The 24,054-nt window shown below is 39.9% G+C and overlaps 1 protein-coding gene across 6 annotated transcripts in view; it reads left to right on the top strand.

The window, feature by feature from the left end:
• The window catches only part of ALS2 (alsin Rho guanine nucleotide exchange factor ALS2), a 214,796-nt gene extending 191,750 nt beyond the window's left edge, over window positions 1-23,046 (top strand). For 5 of the 6 annotated variants that reach the window (XM_083864631.1, XM_083864632.1, XM_083864633.1 and 2 more), the window contains 25 exons: window positions 1,343-1,514; window positions 1,853-2,033; window positions 3,724-3,789; window positions 6,240-6,402; window positions 7,187-7,318; window positions 7,547-7,675; window positions 7,991-8,061; window positions 8,417-8,483; window positions 8,756-8,958; window positions 9,102-9,167; window positions 10,572-10,670; window positions 11,176-11,340; window positions 13,490-13,601; window positions 13,910-13,987; window positions 14,097-14,230; window positions 16,090-16,278; window positions 16,541-16,658; window positions 17,189-17,346; window positions 18,042-18,164; window positions 18,663-18,839; window positions 19,231-19,276; window positions 19,788-19,849; window positions 20,458-20,607; window positions 20,855-20,951; window positions 22,319-23,046. In XM_083864631.1, coding sequence (XP_083720757.1) covers window positions 1,343-1,514; window positions 1,853-2,033; window positions 3,724-3,789; window positions 6,240-6,402; window positions 7,187-7,318; window positions 7,547-7,675; window positions 7,991-8,061; window positions 8,417-8,483; window positions 8,756-8,958; window positions 9,102-9,167; window positions 10,572-10,670; window positions 11,176-11,340; window positions 13,490-13,601; window positions 13,910-13,987; window positions 14,097-14,230; window positions 16,090-16,278; window positions 16,541-16,658; window positions 17,189-17,346; window positions 18,042-18,164; window positions 18,663-18,839; window positions 19,231-19,276; window positions 19,788-19,849; window positions 20,458-20,607; window positions 20,855-20,951; window positions 22,319-22,357 — 2,997 coding nt within the window. In that variant the 3' untranslated portion in view covers window positions 22,358-23,046. The remainder of the gene's footprint in view (window positions 1-1,342; window positions 1,515-1,852; window positions 2,034-3,723; window positions 3,790-6,239; window positions 6,403-7,186; window positions 7,319-7,546; window positions 7,676-7,990; window positions 8,062-8,416; window positions 8,484-8,755; window positions 8,959-9,101; window positions 9,168-10,571; window positions 10,671-11,175; window positions 11,341-13,489; window positions 13,602-13,909; window positions 13,988-14,096; window positions 14,231-16,089; window positions 16,279-16,540; window positions 16,659-17,188; window positions 17,347-18,041; window positions 18,165-18,662; window positions 18,840-19,230; window positions 19,277-19,787; window positions 19,850-20,457; window positions 20,608-20,854; window positions 20,952-22,318) is intronic. The other variant, XM_083864636.1, reaches the window with a different exon arrangement.
• The last annotated feature ends 1,008 nt before the right edge of the window (window positions 23,047-24,054 follow it).

The raw sequence follows: 24,054 nt of genomic DNA, 5'->3' as shown, positions 1-24,054 counted from the left end.
GTCTTTGTGTTCAGTGTTCACTGCTACTGCTCTTCACTTTCTTGTCTCTCAGCTGCCTGAAGCCCCTGGCTGCTCTGTTCTGTTATTCCATTCCAATATTCTGCCTCTTGTTTGTGACTGGGCAGAAGGTCCCTGTGAGTTCTGCACCCTCTCCTTCCCTACCCCTCCCTTTCACATGAGTGCCTAGGGATATCTGAGAAAAAATGTGCATTTGATGTTAATGGGAGACAGGAGGAGCCCCTACACAATTTTTATCATGAAGCTGAATCTTACATGTGCCTTGAGGTTGGCATGAGGTGCGGGTGTGAACTCTGACTGCATGTCCTCTGCCAAGTTCTTTGTGTATGGTTTCACACCAACATGAGTTTAAGGTAACAAAGAGGAAATTGTGAGGGTAGAGAGTGTCTCTGCCTTAGCTCCTCTGGGTATCACTGCTATTTCCCTAAATTGAGCAGAATAGCAATTTGGGATGTGTTCTGAGGAGGGACAGAGATGTAGACACTGGGTGGGTCTGTGTCTGTGCATGCAGACACACACACCCCTGTGTTCCTTCTGTAAGATTGTTGTTAGCCATTCCCTTCTCTTCAAGGATGACTGGAAGGCTCTTGCATATGAGAATTAGTTGCCTGTTAAACAACTTTGGCTCAGTGTTTCAAAGGAATCCTCTTTAGCAAACAAGGAAATAAAAGTAGAGCTCAGACTCTCAATTACTCTATGGCTTTGCATGGGAGCCAGAATTAGTGAGGAACCACAATGCATCAGTGCCCCTTGTGCTGACCTTAGAGAAGAATTTTGCTTTGAACTACTTTGGAAAGCAAGTACTACTGTTGGTAATATTGCAGTATCAGCAAACTGGACTCTTATCAATAAATTGACATATTCCAGGTCCAGAAAAAAACTATCCAGAGCACAATCATAGTTCTAATAAAGGCTTGTTCTTCTCTCTTTGTATTTAATAGGAGAAATGTATGATATAATGATGCTATTTAATAACATTGTTGATACAAACATATTGCAGTTCTAAAGTGACTGAACTTAAGGTCACTATCTCTTAAACATGGATTGGTTGTATGAGCCACCTTAAAAGGTGGTTTATTTAATTGTCTTTTGGTTCTGTCAGAGTCAGGAAAGTGAACAGCAGTGGCTGTAAATGTTCTTCAGCTTTTGTCATTGTATTGTATTAAGCCAGTATTAAATGGGTTGTTTGTCACTGAAGGTAAATAATGCTTACTATCACTTAGTGCTCTTTGGTGCTTTATTTGCATTACTCTGTTTTTAAACTGGTGTGTAAACAGCAAACCTTACAACTGCTGTTTTTTCTTTTCTCTTTTTCATCTTTCAGATAGGATACATAAGCAATGTGATAGCTGGTGGTGACAACTGTCTGGCCTTAGTAGACAAGAACGTAATGGGATATATTGCCAGTTTGCATGAGTTGGCTGCTACTGAGAGAAGGTTTTATTGCAAACTGAGTGAGATCAAATCTCAGGTTCTTAGACCTCTTTTAGGTTTAGGTAAGACCTTATTTTAATGTTTTCCTTGGCACTGTTTCCCCTACGTTCCACAACAAATTTCTGTTATGCAAAATTTAAAAGTAATGATATATTTTTGAGATAAAACTAAGGTCTTGCTTTCTCCCCTGTTTGGATGAAGAGGTGAAAGACAGTTGCATTTTGACAATGTGCATTCTGTTAATATTTGCATTTTCCTGATGGTTTCACCTGAAATGTCTTTGTTATTTGAGCTGTATTTAGTCCAAAACTGTGGAATTTCTGATTCTGGATAATGTAGCCATGAGGTGAAAGTGCTGATAAAACATCTAAACAGCGCCATGTTTTCTGGTCTGTTACAGATAATTTGGGCAATGCAAATACAATCCAGTTGTTGCAGGAAATGGCAAGCAGGTTCAGCAAGCTGTGCTATCTCATTGGTCAACATGGAGCTTCTTTAACTAGCTTTCTTCATGGAGTAAAAGAAGCCAGGAGCTTGGCCATCCTGAAGCATTCCAGTCTCTTTTTGGATAGTTACACTGAGCAAGTATCCAATTCCCTCTCATCTTGAGTCTCTGCAGGCTTAATCTACTGACTGCATCAAGCCCTGAGTTAAGGGAAAGTAGGTCATAAGGAAAGCTATGTAACTGTTGTATTGTTGTGATTTAGAAATGTATGGAGAGTTTCACACAAATGGATTCATTTTGCAGTGAGATGTTTTTCCAGGTCTTCACCAGTGGAGCACATGAACAGCATCACCTTCCTTTGTGTAAAACTCTGGGTACAGACTGTGCCTTGGTTGCTGCCTATAAGCCTAAAAATACTCATCACTTATTAAGGATCTTGTAGTATAATGTGGTAGAATTACCATTGTTAGGCTGCTAATTAAAGCTGCCTTTGGGGGTTTATTGAGGTTACAAAATGCTTTTTCAATAGTCATTAACTAAAGGTTATCTTCCAGAAGAAAATTCTTCTATCCTCATACCTACTAAACATCTGGCATTGCACCTGTTGCCCAAAAGCTGGAGCTGCTTTAGTACTCAGAATTAAGTCTGGATTTTCCTGGTTATTGTTTTTATTGGCTTAATGCTTTTGGGAGAGAAGATCTATGCAGTCAACCTGTTTTCTGTCTTTCCCGTCAGTAACTTCTAGTTTCTGCAGAATTTTATTTAAATGTGACAAGTCTCATCATACTTAATACTTACAGCTTTTTGTGAAAAATAATGGCTTAACAGAAAGTTTAAAAGTGTCATATCTGAATGTAGCCTTGGTTACCAGATATCAGAAAATATCTAAGGAAACAAAATTTATGCGATTATCAACTTATGCAATAGTTGTTGACTTTGTCATGCAGTAGCAGTTTGAATGAACAATTAGTTGCACTTTTTTGAACACAGGCACAACCTATAACATTTTTGCTAGGTCAGTGACAAACTTATGCTGTATCACCCTAAAAGAAGCTTCCATCTGTTATCAGGTAGATTGTATAGATAATTCTAAATATGTATTTTCTTACTTGGTCTTCAGCTTGAATTTTTCTTGTAACCTGGATTTTCAAAATTGGTTTTCATTACTCAGAATAGGAGGTTTTGATTTCTTCTTCCTCAGAGACTGAAATACCTGATCTCTATTCTCACTACTGCTTGTTTTCTGCTCTCCCCCTTTGCTCCCTGTTGCTTACGTATTTTTGTGTGTATGGCATCAGAACCTCAGCATTATGCCATGAGCATCTTTCAAGGATCAGTCATGCAACACAAGTATAATCTGTTAAATGGGCTAAGCAGAGACATCTTCCCTTGGAGAAAGGTGGTTTGGTTTTGTTTTAATGGTGATGGGGAGAAGTCATAGATAGAATGTTGAGTAGCAAGAAAAGAGAAAATTCCTCTCTTGAAATTTCCATCCTGACTATAATTAGAAGCTAGCAGCACTAAATGGTTGAAACACGTGGTTTATTCTATACATGCCCAAATCTGAGAGAAACAAAAATAAATTTAAAATAAGCCCTCTGCATTGTGCTAATGGCAGCAGAAATGTGTAGTAATGCATGTTCAGTGCTCCATGTGGAAGGTGGATGCCAAGTGTTCAGTAACACTCAGTGTTGCTCAAGTACTATATAACTTGTGTAGTAAAAGATATTACAGATGTCATTATAAACTCCTGGACACTTCAACAGTTGCTCTTTTCAGGGATGTTTTCATTTTGTAACTGAAGATGTTTTTCTTCCCTGTATTAGGTATTGTACTTCAGTAACAAACTTCCTCGTAATGGGAGGATTTATGCTCCTTGCAAAGCCAGCAATGTAAGCAAACCTTTACCATTTTTGGACATTTTTATCAATTAGCAAAGAGCTGTAAAGAATGGAGAGTGTATGTGTGTAGTAATGACCATACAGAGACTGGGTCTCAGCATACTTGAGTACACTAATTCCTTTTCTTTCAGATAAAGTTACCTCCTCTTAACTGTGATAAAAATTTAGGTTAAAATACTGCTGAGATCAGTTAGTTCATCTTGAAGGTAGAGAAAGGAGGAAAAAAGCTTGTTATTGGAAATTCCTTCAAAGAAACAGAGTTCAGATAATGATTTTTTGAAAGCTTTAGATAAATGAGGTTAAATGGTCATCATTATTCAGTGTTAGTGTTTATTCTTTCAAATGTTGCTGTCAAGAAAATACCAAAGAGAATTAGCTGTGGTAGATAATGTGAATTCATTTTCATTTGAATTCTTTAAGTTTATGGAAGTGCTTTAAAATGATGCAAAAATAACATTTCTGCTAGTGCATATTCTCTTCGTCTCAAGGTTTCTTTGCCCTATTTCATGCATAGACGCTGTAAATGTGAGGAAGGAATTGTAAGGCCTGAGACAGTACAGTTGAGGTTTCTAGATCATAAAGCTTTTTCTCATTTCTATAGCATTTTTGTCTATAAAAAAAATTAATGGTACTGGATCTCTCACCCTAGTGCTTTGCAGAAGCACGTCATACTGAGGGTAATTTTTAATTTGTCTGTGGAATTGCTGCCTTTCCTTCACAAATCTGTAATCTGGGAGTAAATCCATTAATGTTTATGAAGAGCTTTGAATGCAGTGTAAATTACGGTATCAGAAGTTCTTGGAAATGCAGGTACCTAGGACGAAGAATATTCTACCCTCAAGGAGCAATGCCAAAGTCTAAATACAGAATCCCCCTGCAGAGAGATCCTGAGAATCTTTTTTCATTGCTCAGGAGTTCTAGGGTGACTTAGAGGAAATCTTAGTTCAAGTATAAGCTTGTTTATAATTCATACTGAAATCACCCATGCTGAATTCATCACATCAGTTGTCCCTGTTGGGTGTCACAGCTTCTCCTGCTGCAGCCAGGCTCTCATTAGGTCAATAACACTTCAGGGAAGAGATGTCCTGCAAGTTTTGTCCTGCTCCTTGCAAAGGGAAGTTAAGAATATCTTTGCTGCTGCTGCTGCTGAATTTCCCCCCACTCCTTCCCTGAGGGACACTGTCTTAAGTAAATGGTTGATGGTGTCACCCCATCTTTTATGGATGTTCTGCAGCATGAATGCATTAGATGTAGTCCTCACTTAAAGAAAAGTGCCAGCTTCAATGGAAGTCTCCATAGCTGGCAGGTTTTTGAGCATGCCCTCTAACAGAGTAGACAAGCTGTAGTGAGTGTTGTCTGTTATTGCTTTTCAACAGAGAAACCTCCATGTGAAGATCTCAAAATTAAAAATGGTAAGCTGTCCAGAGGCATAAATTTAAAATTGGGAAAAACAATCCTCTCTCTCTAAAGACTTTATTCCTGAGGCTTGTTCAATAACAGAGTTCTTAAATACCACCAGCAGACCTGGAGTAGGTACAGTATTTTGTGTGAGATGGCATCTCACTAAACGTGTAGCATTCTTAGGGAGCCTGCTGTGAACTCTGATCTGTTTCACTGTCTCTGGGGTCTGTGCTCTCAGCCTCACCTGATTCTTGTAGTGGTTTAAATGTTTCCCAGCTGGATGTGTTTCAGTGCAAGTGTCCCATGTGCCAGCACTAGTGAGCACACACATACAGCAAAGGAGAGGGAAAAATGGATGTGCTTTCCTTTTAATGAAATCCTGGGTTTGTGTGCTAACATACTGTCTTCAGAATAATTTGCCTCTTCTTCTCCGAACTAGATTAGTTCTCCCTCTTGGAAATCAGACTGAGGATTGAACAGATTTCCTGCCTTTTTCTGAGGTAGGATGTAATTTTTGTAGTTAGGGGAAGAACTGCTCAGTTGCCTTGAACAACAGCAGGGGAAAGAAATTATTTCAGTATATTTAGAGAAGTGCACTAGAGCAAAGTTAATATTCCTTCAGGCCTTCTTGTATAAATCAGCAGTGTTAGAAACTTACTACTCTAAAAGAAATGGGGAAGTCTTTCCACCTGTTTGATCTTTACTAATCAAGTGGTAAAGAGGAAAAAGGCAATTGGTTACACTCCAAGTGACCAACATAGTCAACTTCCTTCAGCCAGTTTGATGACTGAGCATATGATATTAGAAGTAAAAAGCAAAATAAGTTTCGTGTTGCAGTTTTAGCTACATATCTTTACTTCTGTACTTCCTCAAACTAAGTTGTGAATAGATGAATAAGTAGCATGCATTTGCCCTTATAATTTTTATTGGTTTATGACACTCCAAAAAGGGACAGTCTGGGCTCATTTACATAAACCAACACTGATGTCTTAATGTCTTTTTTCTTCTCTTGTCTTTTTCCCAATGGTCCCATCATTTAGAGACTTCTTGAGTAAAAACCAGGAGCTGTTACAGAAACTGTCTGACAAGAATGAGGAAAACCTGCAGCTAGTGGAAGTTTCGAATGCTCTGTTTTTCATGCCCTTCGGACGACTTCATAATTACGCCAGAACTTTGCTAAAGCTTGCCACGTGTTTTGAAGTGGTAGGATGGCTTTTCTATCCATAGTTCAATAAATAAATACATGAAACTTAGAGCTTGGAAGTAACTGTGTGAAGGAAATACCAGGTAATAAGAAACAGTTTATTCCTCAGGGGAGCTACTTCAAACTTGTATTTGCTGCAGGGAAGATCTGGTAGATTTATTTGCATGATCTTACACCACCTGCATAGATCACATGACAGGTAGAAACTTGTCGCCCTGCCAGAGCTTGGTTGTGTGCCTGAGTGCTTAACTGCAAATATATTGTTTCGATGTTTGCCTGTTGCTTTTCAGTTTCATCTGGCATCATTACTGTAGCTACCCCTGGCTGTAATACTCTACTAAAAACACTACATGTATATTAATTAGACTTTTACCACCCGTTTAGATGTATACAATTGCTTTGTTTGGAAATAAAAGATGACTAAACTGGAACAGTAACTACTTGTACATTTAGCCCAATGTAGTAATTTAGAAAATTGTTCCTGGAGTTATGAACACTACTACTGGTACAACTTGCTAAGTTGCAAGAAAGTAAATCTTGTAACTGTGTATTAATCATTCTCCTTGTAACATTCAGGGACTGTCTTGTGATTTTTAAAAACTACCAGCAAAGCAGTAGGACATATGACCAATAATTTAACTTTGCTCTGTTTATTGCCCAGACCAACTGTCCTGCACTTAGTAGTGGTTTACTAAAATGAGCAGTTGTATTGCAGCTTGGTTGGTGGTGTTGGTACAGGGGTTCAGAAGCGCTCTTGGCTCTGTCTTACCTTGTGCCCTACAGGCATCTCCAGAATACCAGAAGCTGCAGGATGCTAGTTCATGTTACGAGAGCCTTGCTGTCCATCTTAGCAGGAAAATGAAAGAGGCAGAATACACCCTTGGCTTCTGGAAGACCTTTCCTGGGAAGATGACGGTATGGTGACAATTGCCAGACCATTAGCACCTTGAATCTCTTGCTCTTAGTGCCTGTGTCTATTACTGATGCTGCTGTCCCAGTTGCACTCGCTGTTTTTTCCAGCTGGTGTTGCTGTAGTACTCTTTACTTCAGAAAGGTTGGGCCTTTACTGTGAAAGACCAAAGCACCAACCTTAAGTCCCAATCAGTGAGAAGTGGGATTGTCATTTTGCCTTTGCCCCCCCAGGACTCCCTGCGGAAGCCGGAGCGGCGTTTGATCTGTGAGAGCAGCAATCGGGGCCTGTCCCTTCAGCACGCGGGACGGTTCTCTGTCAACTGGTTCATCCTCTTCAACGATGCTCTGGTGCATGCTCAGGTGAGTCAGCTTGCAGCCAGGAACAAAACCTTCTCTCTGCTTCAAACAACATTTTTCATACATATTTTTCATACAGTGAAGCTTTTGCGTTGTAAAAATAAATCTGAAATTATGTGTCTTTTTAACATTTGCATTGCCCTGTGGCTGGCATGGTTTCTGTTGGCTGTTTCTTGAAGCAAAGTGGTAGAAAGAGTCCCTAATGCTCAGTTTTTCCTAGTTCTCAAACAAAGGGAGAAAAGAAATCATTTGGAAAAAAAAATGAGGCCGGGTTAATGGATCAGTAAGTGGTAATGTTTTCCTTCTTCTTTCCAACAGTTCTCAACACACCATATCTTCCCCTTGTCCACACTGTGGGTAGAAGCTCTTTCAGAAGAAACTGGTAATGTGTGAGTATTCTTGCTTGTGATGCTGAAATATTCTGATATTTTGGGAGAGAAGATGAGCATTTTGTAACCAGTTATTGTGAACCTGGAGTGGAATACAGTGATTGCAGCCATGTCTACCCTTTTTTCTTGTTTCAGAAAATGTATTTCTGTGTCTTAAAAAAAGCTGTGTAAACATCAGAAAGAATAAGGTTGTCGAGAGGGAAGCAAATCTTCTTTCCTGCTGCTTCTTTTTTATTGCTAACTTAAAGGGAATGCTAGCTAGGGTAGGGAAGAGAAGATACAATATCAATGCTCTAAGAAACCTTGGGATTTCAGGATGGAATTTCACAGATTAAAATACTTTTCTGCCACGTAGGAACGGGTTGAAGATTACAACACCTGAAGAACAATTTGTTCTTGTTTCTTCAACACCACAGGAGAAGGTAGGCATTTCTACAAATTTGACACGGCTTCAGTGATACAAATGAGGCTTTTTCCCCTACTGTGAAACCAATCTGAGTATTCCCCAAGAGTGAAGTGTTTCTGCAGCTGAATGTGCAGGCTGGCTGTACATGGTGCCTGGGTGTAGCAGTGTTGCAGTGCACAGCACTGTGCTGAGCAGTGCCAGGGACATGATTGTGCTTGCTGTAAAGGTGAGAGTTGGTGCAAAGACAGGTGTTGGCTGAATTCTGTGATGAACCACTCTCTGTTTCAGACCAAGTGGCTGAGGGCAATAAGCCAAGCAGTGGACCAGGCCCTTAGAGGGACTTCTGACATGATTCTGTATGGAGCTGGTGGGAATGTGCCAAGACAGGAACCTCCTATTTCTCGCAGTGCCAAATACACCTTCTACAAGGACCCTCGATTCAAGGATGCTGTTTATGATGGGAGGTGGCTTTCAGGAAAACCCCATGGAAGGTAAAGGCACTGGAATGGAGCTCTTGAAACCAAAATGAAGTGGTTGCTCTCACAATAAGTAGGCTCACTCACAGAACATATTTGGAAAGTGCAAAGTGAACTGATTATCTTATATATTTGCATGGGTTTGTATTTTTCTCCAGAGGGATCCTAAAATGGGCAGATGGCCGAATGTACTCCGGGACTTTCCGAGCTGGGCTGGAGGATGGGTAAGATACTCTAACTACTTTTTGTTGTAGGAGAAAAGAGGAGTCAGGCAAGAAATACTTTTTGTTGTAGGAGAAAACAGCAAAGCCTTTTAAATTAAAGGTTTTGGAGTGAATCTTACTGACCTTTCTTACAACACAATGATGCATATTCTCTAGCATTTTCTTTGTTATGTTTCTGGTAGAGCAAAGGTTTAGTAATTTAGCCCAGAGACAAAATCTTGAATCGAGACATCAGGGTTTGAGTGAAAACCAGTGAGAGTATGTGATGATGGAGATAACTAGTACAGAGGAGACTGAAAGTAGGCTGAATGGAAGGTCTGAACATTATCATGTTATCTGGCGAAAAAAATAAAACCACTTGAAAATAACGTAATGTATTACACACCTTTGAATTAATCTGTGAATTTCATTGCTAAGAATCTGCTTAGATCACTGTTGAAGCTGAGAGATTAACTTATTTCCAAAGGCATTTTTATAAGCATCTTGTGAGCAGACATGTGTGTACTGGGCAGGATAAAAATGTATGAGGAGATCTATTGGCTTCCAGATGTATTTTCAAAATATTGGGTTGAAGAGGAAATTGAAATGGGGTCTGACTGCAGACAACTTTTAAAAATTCCTATTGGCTATTGGTATTATGTCAAACTATAAAACAAGATTAGAGTTTTGGTCATTTGTAACTAAGTGTAACTAATCCTGGAGATTTTTAGGGTTGTTGGAGATGGAAATACTGCAAACAAGTCCCAGCCAGAAATAAATGGATTAGTATTTAGCTGTAATTGCTGAAATTATCAGATACGTATACTTGTATTTCAGCATGCATATTATGGTCTCAGCACTTAACAGCAGCGTCATGTTGGGTGGACTTGATCTCAGGAGAACCTTCAGAACTGGAGTTCGATCTCCTCAGGAGATTAAAATCAATAAATACAGTTGTGTATCTCATTCTTTTCACATGTATTGAAGTTGTGAATAATTCCTTATCACTGAGCATAATTGGAAGCTAACATCTTTTAAAAAAACCTTTTTTGTAGCAGTACGTGTCCTCATCTTTCCCTGGAATAGAGTGCACTTGAATTATCAAGAGCTGAAGAAAATAATAAAGGTAGAAGCAGTCATAAGATTTGAAAAGACTCATGGCCTGAGAAAAATGCTGCAGTGTGGTTGTGAGAGCAGTATTTACAAAAATCAAACAGGAGAGAGCAGTATGGACTGAATTGACCTCGTGATGCTGGAATTCTTGCTTTCTCTTATAAAAAATATCATCTGTGACTGTTGTGGTTAGAGATGCACAAAAACGAGAGAGAGCATTCTGATTTTACAATAGCTCTGTGATGTGTATCTGCTCTGTTAATGAACTGTATTGGTGTTACAGCTGCTTCTGTTCCATCTCTGCACTGGCAGGTATGGTGAATACAGAGTGCCAAACAAAGCACTGAATAAAGAGGACCATTATGTGGGATACTGGAAGGAAGGCAAAATGTGTGGGCATGGAGTGTACAGGTAACTTGTGGCCCTTGTGCAGCTGTCACTGCACGGCTGCAGGAGAGCAGGCCTGATGCTCTGACCAGGCCTCTGTCTTTAGCTTTCTTACACTGCAGACTTGTGGTCATAGTTAGTGTGGCTAATTTTCTGCTTTGCTCACAATGCAACAGTGGTCTGTTATTGCTGTCTGCTCTAATGTTGCTGCCACCTTGCAATAAGAGAGGATTCTTTATTCTGAGAGATAAATATGACCTCCAGTGGCCTTGCTTATTGGGCAGAGAGTGGCTTTGAAACAACAAAGCATTCAAAGACTTGTATTAAAGGATCACTTTTATCCCAAACATGCTTTAACTGTAGTTGCTGCTTGCTGTGGTTGTAATGCAGTTCCTAGAAGGAGAAAGAGAGGGTTTATCTGGGGGAAGCACCCAATGAAACAAAAATCAAGCAAAACCTCCAAAACCAGCCCCCCAGTGGAGCAGTCACTGACAGGAGTCCAACTGTTGTGGTGTTGTTGCTGTTCCAGCTACGCTACCGGCGAGGTGTATGAGGGGTGTTTCCAGGATAACATGCGGCACGGGCACGGGCTGCTGCGCAGTGGGAAGCTGACCTCCTCTTCTCCTAGTATGTTCATTGGACAGTGGATAATGGACAAGAAGTGTGGTTATGGAGTTTTTGATGATATCACAAGGTAACGCTTCCACAAATCTTAAAACTCGGGTATGACGTGCAATTGCAAAAAGAGTAGGGAAGGATTTGATTTGTTAGTACCGGTAACAGTCATGTCTGTTTTTCTTCTTTATTGCTGGGCTTTCTGGGTTGATGGGTAAAGAAATGGGTCTAGGAACTACTTTTTGATGTTGCTTCTGGAGTGAATAGTGGAGAGTTTGCACTGGTTTTTTTCTGTCTTGCATTTCTGTCCTACTCCTGCCTAAAAACTAGTTCTGAATATGGTTTCTTATTGAGTGGTGTTGTTGTGTTGTGCATGTGCTGAAAGTGTTATGAATTCATGTGAGGAGTATTCTTTCATCTCAGGCCTGTGAGACTGGGTTGTTCAGTGACAGATAATGGTGCTCATGAATTTCCGTCCGTGTTTAGGTTTTCTGCTGGCTTATTCTGTCAATGCAGTGGAGGGAAGGTGCTTCCTCTCAAGACAGATTATTGAAATGATGGTCTCAGAGAGAGACTTGCACTAAATATGTGCAGTAAATGAACCCTGAGCACACATCAATGTAGTCTGTCTTTCAGTCACCAATTTATTGGTTGTTTTTCTGGAAAGAGCTTTTGGCGAAAGCCCAAGGAACTGTTGTTGGTTTAACTGAATGCCCACTTCAAAAGCCAAGCAGACAAAGTCTGGACTGTGAAGGGGGATATTTTTCTGAAACAGAGCTGTTGTAACGTCTCCAGGTATTTCCTGATGTCAGTTTTCCATCTAGTCTTGCTCAGGGGTGGTGGTTGTTCTTACACTGTAGTGCCAAGATGTCTCTGCATGCTTTCTTTAGTCATTTATTTACCTAGGACAAATAGCTTTTCTTGCAAATCCTCTCACCTCCAGAATTTGTAAATGCAGTCTTAGTTTATGGTGAAGGAGGAGTGTGGCATTTGCTTTTCACTCCAGAGCTACACAAACATGAGTGAGTTGTCCTGACGTAGTTTTGTTTCTGGTCTGGGGGAGGTAGTCTGAGTAGGTTTGTATCCTCAGGATTTGTATTCTGCACTTACTCTGCGGCCCAGACAAACAAGGAATAGCTGCAGACACTCTTTATTGCTGCTGTCATTGTTGCAAAACAAGTATTTGAAAAGTGGGACTTTGAGTTTCCATCCTGGCAGCTGAGCATGCGGCATCTCTCTCCAAGGGCCCTCACCCAGCAGAGGCCCCTGCAGTTGCAGGATGAGTCATCAGACAAACTTCCTGCACCTTATGGGGCCAGTCAGCTGGGAGAGACCCCTGAGCTTGGGTTAATGGTTGGGCTTATTCTCTTTACTATAAACATAGTTTTTCCTGAGTACATTTCAAGGAAAATGCTTGGTAACAAGAAGAATTGTATCAAATCAATCACTAGTTTCTTTCTAAAAGCAGAAAAAAAGGCCTTGACAAGTTAATTTTTTATTAATTGCATGGTGAAAACATCACATTCCCTTTCAGAACAACTGGAAAAACAGGTTGTTTCAAAATATTTGGGACTTGCACTAAGTTTCAAACAACTCTAGCCTGATATCTGTGCACTTACATATAGAAAAAGAATATATTTTAAATAGTCTGAAAGACGCTGATGTTTATTTGTAAGCAATCTTTAATTGTCTAATAAATTTTTGATATCATGACCTTTGTTAGGCTGTTATACAGAAACTTTCTACAATATGAAGTTTCTTTACAATATTTGCACTCTTAATATTTCAAAAATGTGATATGTGACTTTCTAGGTCTTCCTCCTATTCCCAAAGAAGAACAGCTTGGTTTATTTTTATTTTTGTTCTCTTCAGTTTGAGTCACCTGACTTCATGTAAAAGAAATAAAAAAATTTGGCAGAACAAAAACTGCTCAGGTTCCTTGGGGTGTGCACTGGGTTTAACAGGGCTTCAGCACTGTTTCAACTCATCAGCTCACTTGGATATGGCCGATTTGAAATGTGAATTAGGAAAGAAAGTTCACTCTAATTTATTTGTATCAAAAAGAGTCTATATTTCCGTGGGGCTGGTGAAACTAAACTGACAGACCCAAAGCAAATGCTCTGTGACTCTCTTCTGATGATTTCTGTAATGGTCAAATGTGGCTGTAAAGGCAAAGAAAGACTAAACTACTGTTTAGACTCTGTTTTTCCTACTTTGTTTTTCTTCAGAGGAGAAAAGTACATGGGAATGTGGCAAGATGATCTTTGCCAAGGGAATGGTGTTGTGGTTACTCAGTTTGGACTGTATTATGAAGGAGCCTTCAGCACCAACAAAATGATGGTGAGTTGGACACTGACCCTGGGTTTAGGGGCTTACCTAAGTGTGGCAGCTTTCTGAGGCAGGTAAGTGTGTGTTAGGCTCTTCTGTTTTAACCTTCTGTTCTTCTAATCTTCTATTGTCCATGTTTTTAGAATTGTCTTTATTATCCCTGCTCTCTTTTACCTAGGACTACTTCAGAAAGAGTTTAAAGATTACTGTTTGCTAAGAATTAATAACAGCTGCATCTGAATCTAAAGCACATCTTTAGATCTGTGGTCTGGCCTTCTGTTATAATTACTGCTTTGTGTTCTTTATGATTCTTTTTGTAGGGGACTGGAATTCTCCTTTCTGAGGATGATACAGTCTATGAGGGGGAATTTTCAGATAACTGGACTCTGAATGGAAAGGTCAGTATTACAATTATCAGTTGTAAACTGCTACCATCTAGGAAAATAAAAAGGTTGTAATTTGGTTCCAAATGGATTTTATTTTTTTTTTAAATTATCTTTTCTCAAGGGAACACTGACCTTGCCAAATGGAGATTGTATTGAAGGTCTCTTCACTGGAGAGTGGGGATCTGGAATAAAAATCACAGGAACCTACTTCAAACCTAGTTTGTATGAGAATGAGAAGGACAAGCCTAAAGCACTGTGAGTGTTGAATAATAAATAATTTCTCATATGGTTCAGTAATACTTAGGAACAGAACAATTGTCTTTTTTCAAAGACCAGTCAAAAATACTTCTTCCGAAGAAACAGTGAGGTTTTGAAAACATTTTTCTTCTTTCTTGATGCTCAGGAAATAAGATAAACATATTTTTGTAGTTCCTCTTGCTTTAATTACTACTCAAATATGCAAATAGTGGCGTGAAATTGCAGGGCAGCTGATGCTCTGTTACTGTGCTGTAGCAGTCTCAAATTTATTTTGTTTATATTGGAACTGACTGATAGAACCTGAGTCCACAGCTGCTACTGACTTTTGAGCTCCTCCTGAGAAAGAGTAAGTTCCATTAGAGCAGTTAAGTTAATCACAGGCCTCTCTGCCTTCTCTTCTGGTTAGCAACTTCATTCATTAAGTGTGTCATTTAATACTGCCAGTGAGACTGTATTTGGACAGAATTGACAGATCCTCCACCTCTTCCAAACAGTGTGTAAGAAAATAGAAGGTTGCTGATTTGCAAAAGAGCATTTTAATACCTTGGCAAAGATCACTTTGAAAAGTATCCATAAACTCCTCTGTATAGCTGATGCATTAGGGCAATTTGCTTAATTATTTCTGGGGAAAAAAACCAAAACAGGTTTAAGGTATAACTGATATATATTTGAGTAGAAGATACCCAAGTAAAGAGTTGATAGTGAGATGCTGGTATGTGGTAGCACCATGTAATGGTTTAGCAATTGCTGTATGGGATTCAGTATCTTGGAAGCATGCTCTGAAATTTCAGATTAAAATGGGAAACACGGCTCTAATATTTTTTGCATAGATTACTTCTCAGTTGGCTTCCTGAAGCTTTCACTGGTAATTTCTTTTGACAGTGCTGACACCTACAACAGCATGCAAGTTAAGCAGGGCCTCCCTGCTGAACTGAACACTTGCAGCCTTCGCAGCTGTCTGCATTTTACCCCAGTAGGGAGTCTATGAATAAATGTATGTACATATTTTTGAGGATTGCTTGTGAAATAAGGGTTTCATCTACACTCCTCTGACTGTCTTCAAGTTGAAAATATTCTGGTATAATTTCTGAAAAGGCTTAGAGCCTGCTTTTTTCTGCTTTGTGAAACTGGCAGCATGGGGAAATACCTGTGTTGCTAGTTCTCATCTCAAATGTGCTGGAAGAAATATTGATGAAAGGTCTGACAGTTTCTGACACTTAATTTAAGTGAAGATAGAACTGTTAATCCTGACAGCAATTATTTGTTTTGAGAAAGCTTTTCAAAGCCCTAAATTTCATTATATGTCTGAGATGTCTTTATCTATATACGTGGGAAGAATCTTGGTTTTCTTCTGGCTATAGATGATCCCTGAGCATTGTCTGGCAGTGAAAAGATGCCTGAGCTGGTTTTCCTCTCTATCACCACATCTCTAACATGTCCTGCAGCATTATCTGTAGCTACTACCTCAGGGTCAGAAGCTGTGTACCCATCCTTGGTATTTATGTGGGTAGCTGTGCTAGTTGTACACTCCAGGACAGCAAGGTATGTGGGACTTACCTGTGCTGTGTCCTTGCTACATGAATGTGTATTCTGAATGAATACTGTAGTGAACATAGGCACCAGGCCTTTGTTGTACCATTTCCTGGAGGGCTGCAGGAAAGAAATGAGCAAGGTTCACAGCTGTTCTCTCATCAGTAGTGGGCTCTAAATTTATTCTTAGTGATAAAACTTGGTTCACAGTAGAGACTGTTAAGTCTTTTAGCTTTTGGTAAAGCAGTGTGAGAAATTAAATTGACATTAGCCATGGATGGTTTTCAAGCTGAATGTGTTGTTTCATTGCTATTTGATTTTAACAGACCCACTGGTCATTTTATTAGGCGGAAACTCGGGATCCTGGCAGTGGCCCCAGATGAGAAATGGAAGGCAGTGTTTGAAGAATGCTGGACCCAGCTTGGTTGTGAGAGCCCTGGCCAGGGGGACAGATGGAAGGCTTGGGACAACATTGCGGTGGCTCTGACCACCAACCGGCGGCAGCACAAAGACAGGTTGGCTCCAAGAGAATGTCAGCAAGAAAAACAGGATGGGCAGGGAAACTGGAATTGCACTCAGCTCTAAACTAGAAACTGTGACTGTAAAGTTGTAGTTAAAGCAACAGCAAATCCCAAGTGAAATCATAACCTTACTGCTCTGCACTACAAACCCTTTCAGGGCCATAATGATGTTCATTACTAGTTGAGTTGTTAATGTCAGGGTTTTTTCCCCATTCTATGTCTCAACCTGTACAATGTCTGTCTTTTTAAACTGCAGCCCAGAATTACTGAGCCGCTCACATACTCAGACACTGGAAAGTTTGGAGTTCATTCCACAGCACATTGGTGCCTTCACCCTGGAAAAATATGAAAATATAAAAAAATATTTGATAAAGGTATTGTGACTGAAATGCTCACATAATAAGGCATGGCAAGGCATGACATCAAACTCACTTTGTAATCGCTTTCCTAATTGCTTACATATTTGCAGTCTTGTAATCCATAGTTCATGCTTGCTCATCACTTCTTAATATATTGAAGTCCACAACTAAGACTAAAATAATGACTGCTCTCCTAAAGCCACTTTCTGTTCGGTTGCTGTTTTCATTCTTTAATGTTGGATCCCAGTAAAGCATCTTGAAATACTTGATAATTTTTGCATGTTAATTTTAAGAGTACTGGACAGATGACTAATCCAGGTGGTAGCACAAGTTCTTGTACTATCTTGACTCCTATAAATTGTGTTTAGCTGACACAGAAATTTTATAATCTAAATACCAATTTGTTAAATAGAAGTAATTTTTGAGATATTTGTAATATTTTTGGAAAGCCTGTTGTTGGATCTCTCACCCATGTCTCTTGGATTCCATTTTTTTTACCTTGTCTGCCACTGACCTGACTGGCCAATTAATATCCTTTGTCTCAGGCTTGTGATACTCCTCTCCATCCCTTGGGCAAGCTGGTGGAAACACTGGTAGCTGTCTACAGAATGACCTATGTTGGAGTGGGAGCAAATCGACGACTGCTGCAGGAGGCTGTAAGAGAGATCAAGTCTTACCTCAAACGCATCTTCCAGCTGGTCAGGTAACGAGAGTCATTTCCAAATCAAACTGCTGCTGAATTCATTAAAGGTGTCCCATGTACTGAAGCTGTCCAGTGTTCAGAGTTGCGGCATTGTTACTTACTTTTGGGGGTTGCTTGTATTTTTCTAATATTTTTAAGGAGTCTTGAATATTTTGTCAAAAAGGGAAAAACTAAACTCTTTACACATAGTGTGCTACATCCTACATTGTACTTCACAATGGGGCTGTAAGCAGCTCACCTGGAATATGGATTTACAATTTAGTTTCTGTGGATATCAGTGCTGTGCAAAGACAGTGTTTCAAAGGGTATTAGAACACTAGTGAGCATAGGGAACCCAAATGGATTCCGTAAAATGCTTACCAACATGGCATTAAAGTTCTTGCCAGTGTGGATGAACAATCTTCCTCTGAAGAGCTGGCTTAGATTCTTGAGAATAATTACAGCTTTAATTGTGTCCTGCCAATCTGAAAGCAGAAGTATTCCAAATTAGAAGCCTTGTCTGCAGGGAAGTGACATTAATAGAGGGAAGATGTCCTTGGCATTGGTGGGATTGGCCTTCCTAAGTTTTCTTCCAGGGAGCTGGTACTGTGTGTGCTGTCTTAGCCCACCATGTATTATTTCTGCTGACTTTTTTCTCTCCAGTCTTGACTTTATGCCGAGATCTGTGGAAACATGTTACCTGTGTTTCCGTTTAGGTTCTTGTTTCCTGATCTCCCGGAAGAGGGCAGCACAATTCCATTTGTGGCAACGGAGCCAAAAGGAAGGCGATCGTTTTGCAGTGGGAAATCTGATTCCAGATCAGAATCTCCTGAGCCAGGGTACATAAAAGAAAAACAAATAAAAACTAATGAAGCCTTTATTTTATTTGTTGCATTTTTTTTTCTTGGGTGGGGGAAGATAAACAATATTCAACTGATGGATCTAGGCAGTGTCTTTTTTTCCCTTTGGTTCTGATGACAGATTCTGATAAGCAAACTTCCATGTTATGGTTGTGATAAGCATTTTATGCTTGTCCATGCAACGGTTCTTTACTCAAAATTTGCTTTTGTCTGTTAAGGGTAAGCAAGTTAAGGCTTGGGCCTGGGCTTCAGAAAAGTATTTGGGATAAGAGCACTGGAGGTAATTGATAATCTTTTCTTATCAGAGTTGCTATTGTAGTTGATGGATTTTTACTTTTTTTTTATTCTTGTCCCTCGTAGAATAGGCTTGTGCTACATGAAAGATTTGTTCCAATGATATTCATTCAATTTTTATAGCTCATTAGATTTTTTTATGTCTTCCTCAGCAAACCAACCCTTCTGGTTTTTTTATTGCAGCTATGTGGTCACCAGTTTTGGCTTGCTGCTCCCTGTCTTACTGCCACGCCTCTATCCCCCTCTGTTCATGTTGTATGCCTTGGACAACGAGCGTGAGGAGGACGTTTACTGGGAATGCGTTTTACGCCTGAACAAACAAACGGACATGGCTCTCCTCAGCTTTCTTGGAGTGCAGGCGTGAGTGTGCTGCAACAATAAAATAGAAACTGGAACAGGTTGTGGCATGTAATTAAATAGAGCAACTAAAACAAAGCTCCTGTTTTCTAAAGTATTTTCTCTGACTTAAATGCATCTAAACATATCTTCAAGCTAATTAGAAGGGTTGAGAGTGTGAATCAAACTTTCCCTCTTCCCAGATGGGGAGGTGGAAGGGATGGGAGGGAGGCAAAGATTGACATTTCTACAAAAACAGAGTGAGACATTTCAAATCAGTTTTCTGGGTAGCTGTGGGAGGTGTAGTTGATCCTGTAGGAAGGGCTGTTGTGTCTCAGAACATGATGACTTTATTCCTGTAATGCAAAAAATACTTCAAGACTGTTCTCTCAGTGGACTGTTGGGTTTCTTGCAGGAAATTTTGGCCAGGAACTGTATCCATCCTTGGAGAGAGTAGAAAGGTATGTTCATTGGGCCTTGTTTAGATGTTTTGCCCAGTGCTTCTTTCAGGAAGCTGAAATCATCAAAGTGATCAAAGAATTTTGGCCAGGCTTTTTGCTTAAGATGTGCCACGTTATTATATTTCCCTTAATTTCGCCTGCTATTTAAATGCTGTGGTAATGACTTAGCAGGGGCACTGGACTGGATGATCTCCAGAGGTCCCTTCCAACCCCAGCCATTCTGTGATTTCTTACAGGGGCCATCAGTCCAACTTTGTCACTCACTGACTGACTTGGTAATAAATTCAAGAGACCTTTGCTTGGTGTCCAGTTATGAAAGTGTGATAATAAAAGTCTAGCAAGGAGATTTTCAAGCTGTTTAATTAAGAGGGGTTATATCATTATATACTTTCTGATTAGAAAAAATGTATAGTTTACTTTCTTAGTCATTATCTTGAAATGATGAAAGAGGCTCAACACTGAACAGTGGGGGTGCTGAACCTGCCTGATAAATCTTACCATGATTACACAGGTATCATCAAACACAAAAGACGCCTGCTTTGCCTCTGCTGTTGAATGTTTACAGCAAATCAGGTAATTCTCTGCAATTTGTCTGTCAGTGTTTTACTGTTCCTGCTAGAGTAGTATCTGTTTTACTTGACTGGGATCCTTTATGTGTCACCTTTTTTTGTTCACCTTTCTAAGAGAAGTCACTGTGATGTTTTCCGGTTCTGAGTAAAAATGCAATTTCTCTTGCTGAGGAATGAAATGTTGCCTTATAAACACGACAGAAAGGTGTCTGTGGAGCACCATTTAGAATCAAAGGCATAATGATGTCTATCTAATACACATGTGAATTTCCAAACAGCTGTGGTAGTGACCTAAGCATGGGAGGCTTTTCTGTGTCTGTTATGCAAAAACTTAAGAAATTAGGAAATTGAAAGTATTTTAGAAAGGATTTTTCCCCTTTCACCACTGTATTAAAACACCATAGAAGTGTGAAGAGAGTCTCACTTGCAGCAGTGTGCCTTGGTGTGGTGATTGTAACCTGGGTACTGTGCAGCCTTGGGAGCCCTGGCTGCTGCAGTGTCTGTGTCTGACTGACCTCCATGGCCCTGCTGGCCAGAAAACCCTTCCTAATTTAGATGCAGATCTCTTTCACTGCTTACTGTTACCCTAGTTTGCTTTTGCTCTCCAAATAGTACCACATTTACCCCGGCTGACAAGTTGAAGGTGATCCAGCAGACTTTTGAAGAGATCTCCCAGAGTGTACTTGAGACCCTTCAGGAAGATTTCCTGTGGTCCATGGATGACTTATTTCCCGTTTTTCTCTATGTGGTGCTACGAGCCAGGTAGGCACTAAGGGTGGCATCAGTCATAAGCTGAGCATAGGCAGTACAAGTACTTGTGTATTAAACACTCCTGCTGCTTGTTACAGCATTAGTTACCGGGTTTTTGTAACTATAACTTTTCTAATGTTTGCTTTGGCCTGAAAGTCTTGAACAGTTTATTGTGAAAAGGCCCTGAATTCAGAATTAAGAAACATAATACTGGCAACTTCTGTTCCCATGTTCACTTTTCCACTCTCACATGTGGCAGGATAAGGAATTTGGGGTCTGAGGTGCACTTAATCGAAGACCTGATGGATCCCTATCTCCAGCATGGGGAGCAAGGCATCATGTTCACTACCTTGAAGGTATGAAAATCATTCAGGGTTATTAAAGGCTTTCTTTGGAAATAATCTGCTTTTAGCAATGAAGATCAGCTTAGGATAATTATATGAACATTAGGCTATAACTTCTTTGATTTTTTAATTGAATTTTTTTACTAGGATAGGCAAGGAAATTTAATGTAGAGCTTTGGATAACCTCCTAATTTCAGGTACTGCTAAGAAAAATGGTCCAATGTGCAAATGTGGATTACCCAAAGGTAATATTGGTTGCTGTTGAACATTTCTCTGCTCACCTGGAGCTTGTCATTCCCCTGCAGCTTAACAGGCCTTACTCTCCCTATAAAAATTGAAATTAAGTGCTTCCTTGGAGATAAGCCATTCCTTTAAAGTTTAAGTCTAACATTAAAATCAAGACTTTCCAAGAATGCAGTTTTATGGTAAAAAAAATATTCTGTCACTCTCAACACTTTATTAAGTATTCTTATCTTCTAAAGTATGGGAAAAGGAGGAGAGTATGTTTGGAAGAATATCCTGTTGTACACTAAGACATTCATAATGGAAATATGTTGTTTTGGTACCTCAAAACTGTATATCATGTGGATCTTGGGACAATTCAGCTGTGTGGAGCCTTTTAGTGGTGTTGTTTTGGAATGAGGCTGTTAATCTGAAACTTAAGTAAAAATCTTAAATTGAAGTGTTATCATGATTGCATTTCCTGTCTGTGCAAACTCAAAATAGTTGGGTCCAGACGATTTTTTAAAGACCTTTTAGTTTCATAATGTTGCAAAAAAGGAAGGCTTGCGTTGGTTCAAATTTACTAAGCAACCTATGGTGGAAGCAGAAGTAGAATCTAATTTGTCATGAGGGAAGTGCTGTCTGAGACATTTTATATTAAGTTTCTGATCCTGGCTGACCTGACCCAGTGCACATTTGAACCAGCGTTTAGAAGTGAGTAACTCTCAACAGGAGGCCAGGGTGAGGGAAACGTTTGTTTTTCAGTCTGAGTGCTTTTGAAATGCTTCACCCCTTCATCCTTGTTCTGTAAAAAAATAAGAATTCCTTTTTTCGGGTTCTTCTCTCAAAGGGCAATGAGAGACTTAAAATATACCAAAAATATACTTTCATCTTGGCATAGCTGGGAGCTGTGAAAGTTTTGACTCCCAAATCATGTTATCTTGCTTGATTAGAATGCAATTTGTAACTTAGTCTCCTGTTGCTCATTTTACTAGCTTACATATCAGAAGGTTGTCATGTGTTGAGTTCATCATGAGTTCATCGCTGCTTGTAGAGAGCCTTGTCCTCTGTTTTCTTGCAAAAAAATGAACCTTTTTGTGTGTGGTGCTTTGCTGTGAACTGGCACTTGTGGTAATCTGAACTTTGTTTTACCTCAGGCGTGTTACTACCAGATTCAACACGAAAAGCTTACCTAGACCATCATTTGCAACCTGCCTCTGTGGGATATTCTGCTCAGTGGAACTTCACTAATGACCACTTCTTCCCTGAAATGGCCCTTAGAGATTACTTGGTTATAGTTCTGCAGCTACAGATGAAAATACTCAGTTGTTTCTTCTGAACTCTCAGTTTTAAGATTGAAAAACTGGAGCCAGAAGCTTTTTGTGAAGTGGTAATGAAGTTAAAGACTTGGTTTGTCAAGTACCTACCAAGAAGAAATACTTTCCTATTCTAACAGATTATTTACTTCTTTTAAATTAACCATGCTGCACAAAGGCATGGCATCTACATAGAACACATGTGAGAGTCTGGATGGCATGGCTTCTGAAGCAGTGGGTTTGTTTCTGTTATTCCTGGTTTGTCAGCAGAAACATTTAAAGGGAATGAATTGCACCACAGAACCATTTGATCTTCCTGAATTAAGCTGTATGCTTGTTTATTTAAGAAAATAGAAATATGTTAGTATTTATAATGGGTATCTATAGTGTGTTTGGCTGTAACGGTTTTGAGGCATCTGTGTTGAACAGCATTGCTGAATGCAGTATTCATGTGCTGTTGTGGAAATAATCACACTGTTATGGACTTCCCTGTTTACTAGAATTGTAAATATACAGGCATTTACCATTCTTTCTGTTTATGAAATAAATAAAAGGCACTGATCACTTCAGATTTTGGCACTGAATGAAATGCTATGCAGTGTTCAGTTTGCTTACCCTGAGGATGAATGCTGCCTGCAGTAGGAGGTGAGAAGGGTAAAGGGTGCTCTTGAACAGATGTGCTGGGTTGACCTTGGTTAACACCAGGTGCCCACCAGGCTCCTGTCACTCCCCTCCTCAGCAGCAAGTGATGTCCATCCCCTTCCCAGGAAGCAGGGCTCAGCATGCAGAGCCATTGCCCCAGAGGTGAACTCCTGGCACCAATCCCAAGCTCTTCCTGCTGTAGGGAAGCTCCCGGGCAGTTCACCCCACAGGCTGCATTGGGGTGGCTGCTCCAGCGGGTTTGGAACTGCTGCCGCTGCTCCTGGTTCTGCCGTGCAGAGCCAGAGCTGTCTCTGAGGCAGAGCTTCAGTGCTTCCATGCTTCCCACTCGGAGCAGGACACACTGGGATGTATCTCTTGGCATGAATTACAAGGTGTTCCCACTTTGGGAGAGCTCCCTGCAGTCCCTTAGCGCAATCCTGATGACACCTGCTAGAGCAGTTCACTTTGGATGCTGCAGAGAAGTCACTTCCCTGGGGAATCTGTGAGTGTGTGCATGTGTTCTGTGGTTTATGGCTAATTTCATTTATACCAATAACACTGGTGCGTAACTAGAGTATTGTAGGTGCCAGGTCTGACTCCAAAAAAATAGGGAGGGGAAATGTAGATTCCACAATGGTATAATGGCTTAAGTTACATTAGACTGCCATAGATAATGCTTATCATATTTTGAAGCAGTGGTCATGGCTTATATATTGCAATCTAAATGGAAAGAACCCATGTGCCAAAATACTGTTGTGTTGAACAACAGCTGTAATGTAGCAGTTTTCATAATAAAGTAAAAGTGATTGGTCTTTTCAAAATTATTTGTAATTTTTTCAGAGAAGGGGAAAGAGTATTTCTGGAATAATGATATTTAAAATTACTGTTAAGCTTACAACAGACTAAAGTGATGAAAGAATATAGAGTGGACTTCA

The sequence above is a fragment of the Zosterops lateralis genome, assembly GCF_965231275.1.
Source record: "Zosterops lateralis genome assembly, chromosome: 7".
NCBI lineage: Eukaryota > Metazoa > Chordata > Aves > Passeriformes > Zosteropidae > Zosterops > Zosterops lateralis.
This window is presented reverse-complemented; position numbering and strand designations above follow the sequence as displayed.